The following is a 14,892-nucleotide window of genomic DNA, read 5'->3' as shown; positions in this document are numbered from 1 at the left end:
AAATAACTTTGATTAAACAGACTAAACTGACCAGATGGCAATGGATTCAAATGAAGGGAAGATGAGCTCCAAACAGGTATTAGTTGGACATGGTAGTTTTCTTTTCACTGCTGCCAAAATTGTTATAGCTTCTTCTCTAGGCAGAGGTGGAAGCATATACTCTTAGCTTGTATTTTTCAATGAGTCTTTAAAATCAAAGCCTACAGAGGCAATGGGGTGGATTTAAAAGTGACCAAACTGCTGGGCATAGAGGGTTGTGATCAGCAACACAAAGGCCAGCTGGAGGCTAGTTACTATGTGGAGTACCCTAAGGGTACTGGGGCGGTTACTGTTTAACCTCTCTATTAATGATCTGACAGTTATGGGATGGAGTGCACTCTCAGCAAGTTGGCAGGTGATACCAAATTAGGAGGAGTGTTTGATACACCAGGTGGTTGTGCTGCAGTACTTTAACAGGCTGCTGAAGTGGAGAAGTATTCCAGCGAAACTACTGGATCTGTCTCCATCCTTACTCTTTAAAACAGCTTCCCTGCCGTTTTGGCTTTCATCTAAGAGTTCACCAGCCTCCTCATAACGTTCCCTCCATGCTTAACGCCAATATTTAATTTTGATGGCCAAAAACCCAGGTCCGTGTTCTAGAGTAGGTACTAGCTGTGGTTGTAATTTGAGTGGGCAATAAGTCAGAAGCTGATGGAGTAATTGTGAGGTTAGTATTAAAGTCATTTTGCTTCCTCATCACTGTCCTTCCTCTTAGGTGTTGTGTAGCCTTTGAACTGCGTCATGAGAGAATCATCATTATTGCTTTATAAATATCGCGATGCTCCATACCAGTTTAGTATTAGCCGGTTAAATCTCTATAATGCTATCTTCCAAAACCGTAAGAAAAATGTAAAAGCTAAGGCAAAAAATTATAGTTGCCTATTTATTATCATGATGACTGATGCAGTGGAAACCAAGTTGTCTTTATCTTTATTCAAAAAATAACTTCCCCAGGCAAATGAAAAACTAAAATTGGCAATGCTGACTTAATTTCTCAAATCCAGCATATAAGTCTGTACTTCCAGTAAACCTGATGCTCGCCCGCAGATTTGACTTTTATTTTAAAATCAGATACATTTTAATTATGTTCTCTCTAGATTTTCTCTTAATTAATTGGAAATATCCGAAGAGTTAATTAAAAATACAAACTTTATTTGATTCTATATCAAACCTGACATTATGATCTTTTATCTACAAGGCAAGAATTATATGGGATCAGAAGTCTGAATTATTCATGATAGTTTCCAGCCATTTTTTTCCCTCCTCCTTTGTTCAGTATAAAATCTTATAAGCTTTTCTTTCAGTCAAGGTGAAAGCAATATTAAGTCTCAGAAGTGAAACTTACCAAAGACATGTAGCTCTGTGAAATCCTTGTCCTGTAATCCTGGCTTTCTATTCACCACCACTATTCAATATCCCACTTTCTATATAAGCTTCACAATATATAAGCAGTTGATGAGATTTATTTGTTATACTCCTGTTTTCCTTCTTCATAAAAAAGCCTTATCCATCCCTTCGTTCCCCTGGGAGTACCACTGATGTCTGTGATTGTTGCTGCTGGGCTCGCTAATCCAGCAGCTCCATTCAAGATGCTGGACAGTCGGTAGAGGGTGGAAAGTGAGGGAGGAGGAGAGTTGTGCTTGTTAAGATTTAGGACAGCATGTGTTGTGAATTTTAAAAACATCGTTAAGATCCAGTTAAATAATTGTGAACTAATGTGGTTGATAGTGAGTAGAAATACTGGCGGGTCACTTCTGAAAGACGCTTTATGAATTAAAGCTTGACTGTAGTACGTTGGACCTCTCTAAGGGACTAAACCGAATTCTTTCTGGTCATGTTGGAGACATGACAACAGATGAGATGGGAGGTTGAGTCTGATCTATGCTAATGAGTCCTACATTTCCTATTTGCAGTATTGCTCCTGATGCCTGTAGCAGCTCCATGCGTGTTTTTCTTACAGCCTCTGACTTCGTCTGTCATGGTATTTTTCCCTTAAATAAACACATTTCTGGACAGAAATGAAAAAGCTTTCTTATTTGTTGTTAAGGTTACAAGGACAAAGGGTATTGTTGTTGTTAAATAAGTGCTTTGTCTCTAACCTTTCAAAAGTAAATCGCTGCCTTTAAGGTGAAATTAAAACATACAGAGAATTCAGTATGCAAATAGCATGCACACCAGATGATCTGAAGGAAGCCTGCACATTTCCGTAGAAAACAAATGTGAGTGTAGGAAAGCAGATGCTTTCTACCAACAGAGTGTACATACAGTTCTCAAGAGGACCTGAACAGCAATTTATTTTCAGACTGCTGGAAGTATGCAAATTCCTACAGAATTAAACGTGAATTTAAAAGAAATGGCATGTATTAAGGACAAGACAACCCAAAGAGGCAATTGGGAACTTAATAATTTAATCAAGAACTTTAACAGGCTCAGCAGTATATCTAAAGTCAATGACTCAAATGTCATCTGTTTTTAGCAAAGATGTACGTAAGTGGTCATGTTGAAAAGATGTCTTTTAGAGTATGGCATATGGAGCGCTTAGCTGTGACCATGGAGAAGAACGTTAGTATAGTAAGTATAGATTTTCAGATGATTCTCCATCAAAAAGCATCATCTGTTCACTTGAGCTGCCTATAGGGTATAGTCAGTGATACACCTGTGGCGTATTGCCAGCGTTATGTTTGCTGTTTTTAGCTTTTATTAGTTTCACCCAGCACGTCTGGGTAAGTTTGATTCTGTCCTGACACACATGTACTCACCACAATTATTAATTAAATTCTTACTGATGGACACCGTTCCACCTGATGGCTGTGGGACTGGATGGGTGTTACTGAGATTATAATCTGAAGGCAAGGGAACAGTGCTAAGTGCAGTGGCATAATCTTGCACAAGAGGTATTGCTGGTGAGCCGGCAGACAGCTGCGTACATATGGAAACTGGTTTTTCGTCCTTTCTGCAAAAGCACAGTATTACTGGAGTGGGGATGAGCCCAGAGGATGGCAGAATTCAGGCTTGTCAGACGGTGCTGCCTCCACTCTTCTCTGTCACCCTTGCAGAATCCAGTTGCTCGGTTCATCCTGCTGCTTTTTTGTCTCTTAGCGCTTCCATTTAATGACTCCATTTGTACAGAGAGATGCCCAAGTCGGGTCAGAGAGGGCAGGAGATGTTGGTTTAGTGGAATGTGCAACATCACATTTAGTATAAATTTTGATGAAACGTGTAAGGTCAGATGTGTCCTTTTAGATGCACTGGAAACGAAAAGTTTTCAGGCCTTTTGAAAGCTGTCAAAGGGCAATGAAGGTCACTGCTTATCATTTTAGGAATTGAACTTCAAGCCTTCGTGTATGACAAGGCTTGGCCAGGGTTCTCATGGCAGGAAACCCCCAGTATGACCTGGAGCCTGCCAAGCCTGGCTGTGCTGGTACTGTTTAATGAACCTGCCTCTCATACAGTCCACAAACAAGGAACAAAGCAAGCAGGAGTTTACTAAGTGGGTAGATATAGTTTTACCTCATTTCAGAGCAGAAATACTTGAACTGATAACTAAAATTAACCTGGTCAGCAGGGGAGACGCTGATCACAAGGGTGGGGTTTGCCAGGTAAGGTCATCTCCACAAGCGGAGTCTTCCCAGCCTTGTGAGTTACTCTTCTTCGTACTCTGCCTGTGTGTTTTAAAAACGCAAATGACTGCACTGTGTCTGTAAAGCCCCAGGTCTGTAATACTCATGCTGCCCACAGGTTGGGCATACCAAAGTGTTCATTCTCTGCTGTTTTCCACTAGTTAAGAGTCATCCTTTTACAACTGAATAATATGTAATTCTTTTCCTCATGCAGGTTGTAATCCTCGGCAAACATTCTAGAGGCTATCACTACATGTTAGCTAACCTGGTAAGAACTTTTCTTCATTACAAGTATTAGCTAAGGTTTAGAAGGTAATGTATTCTGCTCAGTTTGTGGCAACTTTAATCAGAAAAAGAGGAAATATATGGATGAGTTCTTGGATTTTGAGAAATTACTTTAGTAAATACTAGAACTGGTATGTTACAGTCATTTGTACTCAATTATGGTCTTTCTTTTGTCTAAGAATCTCCTATCCTCTACTAATTTTAAAATACTAATTTAATTATAGGTTTTCCACTAATTTGTATCCTTATAAATAAGACACTTGATAACCATAATCTTCTGTGTAACATATTTGAAATTTAAGCACTCCAAGAAAAATAATTTTAGCATATTTCTGTGTAAAATAAGTGGTAAAAACCTGCAAATTAGAACAATTCCATCAAGTAAACCAGCCAGGCTGTTTAGCTGTTCTTTTGTATTTCAGAAGGTAGGGTGGTGCCTGCGTACGTGTTGACCCACCACGACAAGATGGTACATTTTTGTCTATATCAGAGCTTCCTATAGATTCTAGAATTGACTTTCAGGGATGTTTATGATGCCTTTGAAATACCATCTGCTAAAGTTCCTTAGAAAAAGTGTTATATTGTAATTGATCCTGCAGCAAGACTAATTTTTGGGTTCTGTGTCTCTACTATCAGTGGAAAAATGTTTTTCCAAAACTCACATTTTCAAGTTAGCATCCCACTTAGTAGGAGATTCTCTGTATCCATGCGTTGGTGTGATTAAAACAGAAAAGACAAATTTTAAAATATCCTTATTTGGTATAAGTACTGTATGACTTTCAAATGTGTCATTTTGCATTATAAGAACCAGTCATGATCTCACTGATTAGCGTATGCATAGAAATACAGGGGTTCTTATTCTGGGTTGCCTTTTAGCATGTGTAACCATTGACATTCAGATAAACATGACTGCAATCAAGTCATACTAATCAAAAAGACATCAATTTACTGCCTCAAGTATAAATAACAACAGAGTGGGAGAGAATCGTACCGTTATGTTTTCGAGTAATGCTGTGACAGAGAACTGCCTAGCAAGAGGTGTGCACTTTGCTGTACCAAAGGGATTGAACTCTTTGACCAGTTTTCGCCATGATGAGGAGAAAAGAGGAAATAGTACTTCACATTTCCCCACTATTTTCTTTCTGACCAGTGAATATTACATACCACATTGCCACAACACAGCAGGGCAGTTTTCCATCACCAAGGTCTGAACAAGAAGACACTTTAAATTCTATACTATGCTGCTATCGCAATCCCAGTTGTGATAGTAATCGTCTCCTTGGTAGAATATTTTCAGCTAACAAGAGGGAAATCAATCCGCTCCTTCTGTGCTATGCTTGCAGCAGGTAAAACTGAGCCAAAGAAAAAGGACTTTGGATGGCAATCATTCTCGTTTTCTATGTGTGTCCTCCCAGGGTTTCACAGACATTGTTCTGGAGAGAGTAATGCATGGAGGTGCCAATGTTACTGGATTCCAGATTGTTAATAATGAAAACCCAATGGTTCAACAGTTTCTACAACGCTGGGTGAGACTCGATGAAAGGGAATTCCCTGAAGCCAAAAACTCACCATTGAAGGTATTTATTTTACCCTGACAGTGATGGAGACTATATGAGTTGCTTTTAACAAGTACTTGGGTTTTTTTGACCTCAGATGTGTGCATATGTATGATACAGATTCCTGATTAGAATATCTTGCCACATTCACTGCCCTTCCAGAAGAGAGAAGGAGGCAGAGGCTGCTAGCTGGACACAAGTGCCCACCGTGGTGGGAGTTCCTCAGAGGCAAAGGCTTGGTCTTGCAAATCCCGTCATTGTGCAGTGGATGTAAAAGCTTTTAACTTGAACTTCTTGAATTAGTCTTGGGGTGGGGGTGGGGGATAGTTAGGTTAGGTTTTAGATGCAAACCGTGGGTTACTGGTCCATTTTATTGCTAATAGAGAATTTCATGTGCAAAATAAAGCTGCTGTACATTCACTGAGGAGCCACTGCCACCTCCTAGTCACTGCTGACAGTTGCCCTTGTAATCTAACCCTGTATTTTGCACCACTGTACTTTACTTAAACTCTTTGGATATTACATCTGCAACCAATAAATTCTTCCAGATTTTTTTGAATGAAAGTCCCAGGTTCTCCAAAACTGTCACAGATTGGGTTAACTAAAGGCTGCTGCTACTAGGACACTCATGACCTGTTAGTATCTCCCTCTTGTTTTTTTTCTGCCTTAGCATCTCTATAGTAGAGGCGGATGCTATTCACTGTCCAGTCGAGGAGTCTGTCAAGGATACTCTGTCCAGTGATCGAAGTCATATGTAATGTCTTGATATTAGTAAGACAAAATTCAGGGAAGCATAGAATACTAGCTAGGAAGGAAAAATCTAGTCTAAGACAGTGTACGGGGCGACACGGGGGCAGGCGGTGGCACTGTGTAGGACTACGGACAGAATAGCAACCGGTTATGCGGTTCCACTGCCAGAAAGCTAGTGCCATTTGGAGACATACTCTTCCATCCCTGGGATCATGTGATTTCTTTGGGTAAGGAAAGTTATCTTAATCCCATGCCATCCCACAGCCTTGCTGGCATTTCAGAGGAAGCAAAGAGAGGCGAACAGAGGCCCACAAAACTCGGATTAGTGCATTGTTCCCTGTTGATTAGGACTTAGACCTGCTTTCTAAAGCTTCCTAGCAGTGATGCAGAAGTGAAGATAAGTATCAAACTAATCTTAAAAGCTCTGAAATATATAAAGTTAACCTGGGAAGATTTTATTCTACTTGAAAGCAATTTACCTTGAGGGAAAAATTATTCTCCATCCTTAAAAAATAATCTTAAGTATATGGTACAAACACAAAGATTATATTACCTTTCCACAAATGTACCGCTCATTATAGAAATGTGCACAGTATTTGTCAATCAGACAAAAAGCATACTTTAAAATTGATGTACAATATTTTTGATTAGGAAATAAAATTGCCTAGAGATTAAAGCCCTGATGTTTAATTTATTCTGTATTTTATCAGCCTTTTCCTTCTCTCTCTCTTTTTTCTCTTTGCATGCTCATGCATTTATAAGTAGAATTCAAATAAAGTAGAAAATTAGATAGCTCTCTTGGCATGACTTGGAAGGGACTACATTAAGGTTACTGACAATTGACGCAGTCTGCTGAAAAAATTATCAGCATGTAAGTTTTACGTGGTGCTAGATTGGACAGCTATTACAAGATTTTTTTAATACAAGAACAAATACCTTAAAATTACTATCTGATTCTATATTGTTTTGTGGAAAGTAACATATCACCTTTGTTAACTTACTAAAAGGGGAGAAGGTGATCATTGCAAAGCATCACAGAAAGAGGTAAAGGCAGACAGGATCAAAAGAGCACCTGTACCTAGATACAGTCAGAGCAGGAACCACCCCACACACACGCGGTAAGAGGTTAGAAATGGCTGTCATTTAAAACTCAGTAAGAATGGCTACTGTATAACCTTCTTCACAATCCTACCTTTGTACTCCTTTTTTTATCAGATACAATTCTCTTGATCTGCAGATGCAGACACGCCTCATTCTGTGCAGATTTCCTAAGGCTTTATATCAAACTGAAGAGCTTGCAATAAGATAATACACATTTTTAAGAAATGCAGACCACCAATTGTGCTATCCTGCCCTACCAGATAGAATTAACTACTTCTGAATTTAGTAAGTCTTATCCACAAAGAGGGTAGCTGAACGTGCAGTTGAAACTTGGATTTCCGCCTTTCTAATTCACGCCCAGGCAGCATGTCTTCTGGCGTGAGCTCCAGCGTAAGGTTCATCGGGAGCCAGGAGCTGTAGTATCCCACAGACAGCCAAAAGAAGGGCAGGTGCACCCGTACACAGATACCCCTTACAGTCTTTTTTTCTTCTCTTCATTCTCATACACACACTGTGGAAATCTGAAGGGTTTGTTACCAGGGGTTTGAAATCTGGTCATACACACTGAGCACATGTAATTGCTCCCAGTATGTACATGTTGAAATTGTCTCCTGTACACGGACCTTGAAGTTATAGGTGTGCTGTAATGCCGGTGAAGGCCAGTGATGTCATGTGCAAAGCCTGGGCCACTCTAGAACAGAAGAACTTTCAGACCAACACATGAATGTGGAAAAAAAAAGTGAAAAAACGACCTCCATGACATTTTGTAGGTGATACTAAATTTATAGCATTGGGGAGTGTCACCAGATACATGTGACAAGTAAGGAATGAAGTTGACAGCAACATGAACGAGTAATTAAGGAGTCGGGGGGGCTTGTTGAAGAATTGCTGCTACACAAAGCTTGCCACCCTCCTCAGATTTACTGTGGAGTAAGAGAAGGCAGATGGGCAATTACCAAGGGGAAGTAATGCCTAAAGTGTATTTTGTGATTACTTGCTTGTATAGCTGTCTTCTAAGAAAAGTAATCTGATCTGTTCCTTGCCACAGATGCTACCTAATCAGGATTGTGGTCCAAACAGAAATGATGTATGTTAACTTTAATTCAAAACTGTCAGTCTTGGCAATCTTGTTAAAAAGAAAAAGAACACTCCAAGCAAAAACCAAATATGAGCTCTTCTTTTCTATTGGTAGCCGTACGGGCCAGCATGGAATTGCAGACTTTTATAGTGAGCTCACTTAGATGAGCAAGCTTCCAATTAAATTTAAACCTTATGCAACTATAAACTGGTTTTGTTATTTTGCTGCTATATGCTATACAAAATGAAAATATTTTTAATTTGTTAATTGAAATAGATAGAATTGTTAAACAACATAAAGCACCTGCGGCAAGACAGGGAGCAAGTAAAAGGGCTTGCAAGCATTATTCTTCTAAGAGCATTTTAACAAAGAACTAGACCTGATAAACCTGGGGCAATTCTAAGACTGCAATTTGTCACCGTGTTTTATTTGCATCAATTTTAGTATACGTCTGCACTGACCCACGATGCAGTCCTAGTCATAGCAGAGGCTTTCCGTTACCTCCGAAGACAGCGTGTGGATGTCTCCAGGAGAGGTAGTGCTGGAGACTGCCTGGCTAACCCTGCAGTGCCATGGAGCCAAGGAATTGATATAGAAAGAGCGCTGAAAATGGTAAGGGCAAACATACCAGCTAATGAATGCATATATTCCACAACAGCAGCAATTCTGCTGGGACCGAACTTGCATCCTGCTCCTTGCACACAGAGTTTCGGTACTCACACAAACAGCCACAGCTCCTCAGGAAAAAAAAAAAAAGAAAAAAACCAAAACCAAACTTAATGACAAACTCTAAAGGGTGGCTAAAATATATTCAGTAGTAGGCATGGTATAACAAATTAGGTCTCAAAACTTTGGCCAAAATCACGTCTCCCTGGCATCGCTGCAGCAACAGCCTGATTGTCCACAGCAAAGTGCCTACAGTCTGACTCCCCCACAACACCCACGCTTCCCATGAGAGTGAGCATGAGCCATTTTGCAAACAAGCATGTATTGGACATTTCTGAAGTCAGGCTGGGGCTGCAAATCTGACTAACAGAACGAGACTGAGTCCTCAGCACGCGTATTATAAATCTTGCAGGGGTACGTGTATTTATGGACTTAAGCACGTGACGCAATGTTGATAATTTGCCAGTAAGAAGTCAACTCAGATCGGTTTAAAGCAGTGGAAAAAATGTTGTCGGTCATCGCAGTACTGCTGGGTTTCAGCACCAGCCTGAACCTTGGCACAGTTTAGCCTCAAACCAGTTCTGATTCCTGGCATAACTTTGCACTCAGACAAGTTACCTTCTGCATGGCCTGTTTTTTTAGCCCTAATACAAGTTACTGCATGGGATCCTACCTCACTTATGTCTCTAATTTTGTTGATTTTTAACTATTTTTAGACTGCTATGTGTGTTAAAGCAAGTTGCAACAGTAAAAATTTGATAATGTTTTTGTAGATATAAGAGACAAGAATATGGTCTGCTTTTGATCTGGCTTAAATAACTCTAAAACAAGCCTCTTGGAATCGATTCTATTAATGCAGGCATAGAACTGGAGCGAGTGCGATCAGAGTGTTCACTGATCTCAGTGAGTGAGATGTTAGGTATAAACAAGTTAGGTACAAACAAATCCTAGCTCAGCCTTCATACACTTAGCTTAATTACTCCTTTTTCTGAATTACCAAACTGGAAGGATTATATCAGAAGGTTATAAAGAGCTATAGAAGGTTATAATCAGCCTATATCACTCTGAAGAGTGAGAGAGATGGTTCAGTCACACATTGCCAGAGCTCTTTTTATGCCATTATGTCACTTCCTAACAAAGGCCCTAACTGCACGTTCACTAATGTAGCATTACACACTTTTGAAGAGAAGTTAATTAAATTCAGCCTTCACAACAGTTAAAGAATTTGTACTGTCCATTTGAACTTAATTACAAGCAAAACATAAAACTCCTCTGAATGAGATACGAGGTATTCGTGTTGACGAAGAAAACCAACACTGCTACAGGACGCTCCTTTATTCAGGAGAATTTATTTAAAGAACATAATTCATAAGATATACAAAGCCAAACTCACGATTGGCAAAAAATGCAGTAGTTTGACTTTCAGCTGATTGCCTTGCATTGTTTTAGCTATTCAAAGTGATCTAAGTGAGATTTATGTACACCTCCAACAAGTGTGACCCAAGGTCATCCCGCACTGCCTTCCAGGCCCTGTCCTGTCCATCACACTCTCTTCCCTCTATTCAGACAATGATATTGAATCTTTGCTTCAGGAAAAAAAACTTTGATTTAACAATGTTTCCTCTCCAATCTGTAGCAACAACTCAGATAAGAATATTTTTTCCAAGACATCCTTGAAATACCCTGTGCCAGCAGAAGGTTCAGTGCCACACTGTAGTCGTTCTGCAGGCAAAAGGGAAAAACAGGCATTACCTGAGTCTGCTTCCCTACAGCCTTCAGAACTGTGCATCTCTGTATTTCTAAAACTGATTCTAAGACACCAGATCAGTGGCAGACAGTTTACCTGAGCAGATCTGGGCAGTTATAAAGAGTCACTCCATTTGTGATTGCCTCCGCACGCTGCTACTAGAAGCGTTCTGAGTCCTGGTGAGTCTTCCTGCCTCGGTGCAGCCAGATTTTGAAAAGTGCTGAGTTTTCCCACCAAAGATAGAAATTTGAAGTCAAAATGTGTCAAGTGCCCAATGCTCATGTCTCAATACGCATCAGGATGAAGCTCTGCTGAGACATAGAGTCACTGCTGTGCTAAGGTAGCCAGACAGCTTCCAGCAAGTGCCAAAAGCAGGCACAGCAGCTCACCTCTGGCTGCAAGTTATATGTCAACTACCCTACAAATACATTAGCTCCATCCACAGTTGATAAGATCTCTTAGGGGCATGTTTGGCTTTCAAAGCCAAATTGGAGGCAGGAATAACTCACTTGTTCTTCCACACCCCTGAATGATATAAACTATTTTAAGAAAGGTTCACATCCACTTACTGATTAAAAACATCACGCTCCCTGTATGTCAGTGTGAATTTGGCTCACTGGATGATGTGGAGTCCAAGGAATTTTGGCTGTTTTATGTAGCCTTGGCCACCATGACAGGTTTGATTGCACCATCTCTAAACCATAAATAGCAGATCAGTCACCAGCCCTGAACAGTTTCCCTTTGACTAGTGTTCCATCACCTCTTCCTGTAACTTCTGCTGCATTTTGCTAAATATTAAAGCTAATTTACCCCTACTGAAGTTTCAGACTGTTACCCTTTCTTCCTGAGATGACAGCTTGTCAGTGTTGATAAGTGATAAATGGAAATATCTCACCCTTTCATACAGGGAAATAAGAAAGAATTTTTTCTTTGAAACAAAGTACCTTATACTTCCCCTTAAGATGATTCATGTGAGTAGGTAATGATAATGACTTACCGTCTGTACACCCATCCATCCAGATTGAGACCAAAACTCCATAAGCAGCAGAGACAATTGTCTCTGCTCATTCAGAGAAGACATTCATCCCTTTCTCCTACACTGGGACTGATCTTAAAATAAAGCACTTCCTGGAATGAGCAATGATATGGGATTCTGGTCCATATCGCAAATGACTCTGTACTGTATTGCGAGGGGTTTAATGGCACTGAATTGTTGCATGTGCCTCGCTGATACACCATGCCGTATCAGTGAACCCGGTGTGACTAAGCATGGCAGAATCAGTCTGTCTTGCATTTAACATACGTGCAGGGCTAATTTCACGTATACTTAAATGCAGCTCACTCTGCTGGAGTGAGTCACCAGCTGAGTACTAACTAACAAAGAATATGTACAGCTGAAACGGAGAGAATTGGGATTGGTTTGTTACGAAGAATATAACCGGCTGTGTCAAAAGCGCCACAAGTCTCTTCTGTAGATAAAAATTGTGCTAGAGCTAGTGGGTTCCTGCAAAATGTAACGGAGGGAAAAATAAAATGAATTTTTTATTAAAATGTTTTTTCTGTTTATTCCCTTAAGGTGCAAGTTCAAGGAATGACAGGGAACATCCAGTTTGACACCTATGGGCGGAGAACAAATTACACAATTGATGTGTATGAAATGAAAGCCGCTGGATCACGGAAGGTGAGTTTCAAGATATGCATCCTGATTTCAAATCTTCTCAAATGTTTATTCCAACAAACTAATGAAACTCAAAAATACCACACAGGCACTGTAATAACAGGGCCCTGAGGAAACCCAACCTTCTTACTCTCTTCCCTGTCCTAGGAATCTTGCTCTGTTCTGTTCCTGGACCAAATCACTCGCCCTGCTTAATATCTTCATTGGTTTCCATGTCAACTTCCGACCCCTTAAAGCCCTTCTGGAGCTTTTCCACTGCCAAGCATAATGCCTGCTGTCATGGTCCTGTGCTCAGCCCTATCTCCTGAATTCCTCTTTCCCTTCCTCTCCATAACAGGGCCTTGGAGCTGTAGTGAAGCTGGAGCCAGTGTATTTTAGAAACCTTCGGAAATTAACAGAAAAAAAATTTGGTTTTAATTAGGATTTGCCACTTACTTTGTTGTCTCCTAAATAAAGTATAGATTCTAAGTGGGATAGTTGCCTAGATCCCTGTTATAAAAGAAATTTAGGGCAGATTTTCAAAAATAATTAGGTAGACAGGATCTCAGGAGTATCGAGAGAAGAGTCTGTATGTACAAGGCACGTAAATCCCCCTGATTTCACCTGGCGATAGGTACCTAACCTGCTTACTCACCATTGAGACTCCTTACACTCTTCTGCACATATTTAATAACAACATACCCCCAACATGGCCCAGGCATTCAGCTAGGTTTACAGCGCAGGCAGAGGTGTTACTTCTGTGTTGTGCTGAAATACCAAACTAGTGTAATAGCATAGCAATGTAGCCACAGCACCATAAAGGTCAGCACAAACCAGCTGACAAATAGTCACCTCGTGCTCGCGGAGGGGTTTGTGTCCCTTACTGAAAATAATGCTGCCGTGCCTGCGTTGCTAACGATGTCTGTGCAGCTACTCTAAAGCTAGCTCGGGCATCTCTGCAGGGACTGCATTCATTCTCCGAACTGCAGCAGAATATGGATAAAAATTATAAAGTCAAAGAATTTTAGTCAGAGTGCTGTGCAGTTTATTTTCTTGTCGATAGTATGTTCTTATGCTGTGGATGCATGGGGATTTATTCCACAGGCATGATGATGACGTGAATTTAGATAGGGAGAATTTAATATGTATTGTCACTTAGATTTGGCTTGTATTTATTTGCAGGTGGGCTTGAGAACATTGTTTCTTTAAGGAAATTAAATTGAAGCTAATGTAGTCCTTTAATGGCAAAAATGTTGCATGAATGAGTGTTACAAAGTCCAGTGTTTTGGCAGTTCCTGTTACGAGTTCATGCACCAGAGACCTTGTAAACGTATGTAATGAGGTAACAATCTCCATTTTTATAGGCTGGTTATTGGAACGAATATGAAAGATTTGTGCCAGCATTAGATCAGCTGCCCTCTAATGACACTTCATCTGTGGAGAACAGAACTATAGTAGTCACTACCATCTTGGTAAGTTTTATGTTCTTAGTGTGTTTGTGTTTAGGAAACAAGGCGCGTGGCTCCTGAGGTGTGTTAGACACCTCTCCAGGAGGCAAATGTTGGACACTATGTGACTTCAAGAGGCTGAAAAGTTCAGTAATTTCCATAGATGTACTGAGGGCTTGACCCTGCAAACGTCTCTGTGTGTCAATAAGTTTACTCACAGGAGGAGCTCACTGAGCTCAACGTTGCACTTTGCTGCTTCTCAGACACTTGAATTCAAATGCCTCGCATAAGTGAAGTTATTATGCATGTATGTAATGACTGCGGGATCTGGCCTTCCTGCTGTAGGGTCAAATCTTGCACCCCTCACTCAGGTACAGCTCCTGTAAACTCAACCCCTGTGGACTGAGTAAGGGTGGCACAATGAAGCCTGTAGAGAACTGGAACTGCTCTAGCACGGGGTGAAAAGCGACCTATACCCGTGCAATTCCAAAGGAGTAAAGCTCTTCCTGTGTCTCATAAACAGCAGCACCTGTGTCAGTCCCAACGCCTCTAGCAGATGTGCTCTGTACAGTATTGTTTGTGACTTTTATGCCTGTTACAGTTCTACTAAGCATGAGCCAATTTTATGCTATTTCGTGAAGCATTGTATTTTATAGTCCTATGGATTTAGTGAGATATAATCAGCATTTCAGCTAGAATTTTCCAAGAAGGCTAAGGGAATTTAGTGACAAAAGCTGCTGCTGAGGATTTTAGCCTAGCTTCACTTAGGCTGCTTTGAAAATACCTTCATCAGAGCCCCATTCTAGGCCACTGGGGCCTTAGGAAATGATTTTGATGGTACAGGTGTTTGGTGTGTTGGTTCTTTAAGCACTAAGACCTGAATTATTACTACAATGATGCTATATGACTGTCTAATCAGGCTTAATCCTGCAAACAAAAGTGTAA

At 40.4% G+C, this 14,892-nt stretch overlaps 1 protein-coding gene across 5 annotated transcripts in view; it reads left to right on the top strand.

Annotated features, from left to right (window-relative positions):
* Nucleotides 1–14,892, top strand: part of GRIA3 (glutamate ionotropic receptor AMPA type subunit 3) — a 155,684-nt gene that overhangs the window by 84,513 nt on the left and 56,279 nt on the right. For all 5 annotated transcript variants that reach the window (XR_012589003.1, XM_074600602.1, XM_074600603.1 and 2 more), the window contains exons 5-9: nt 3,874–3,927; nt 5,360–5,521; nt 8,874–9,041; nt 12,419–12,523; nt 13,864–13,971. Coding sequence is in view for 4 of the 5 variants with exons in the window: in XM_074600602.1 (XP_074456703.1) it covers nt 3,874–3,927; nt 5,360–5,521; nt 8,874–9,041; nt 12,419–12,523; nt 13,864–13,971 (597 nt within the window). In the remaining variant the exon portion in view is untranslated. The remainder of the gene's footprint in view (nt 1–3,873; nt 3,928–5,359; nt 5,522–8,873; nt 9,042–12,418; nt 12,524–13,863; nt 13,972–14,892) is intronic.

Source organism: Larus michahellis, chromosome 9 (genome assembly GCF_964199755.1).
Source record: "Larus michahellis chromosome 9, bLarMic1.1, whole genome shotgun sequence".
Classification (NCBI taxonomy): domain Eukaryota; kingdom Metazoa; phylum Chordata; class Aves; order Charadriiformes; family Laridae; genus Larus; species Larus michahellis.
The sequence above is the reverse complement of the archived record's forward strand: the minus strand, read 5'-3'. Positions and strand labels throughout refer to the sequence as shown.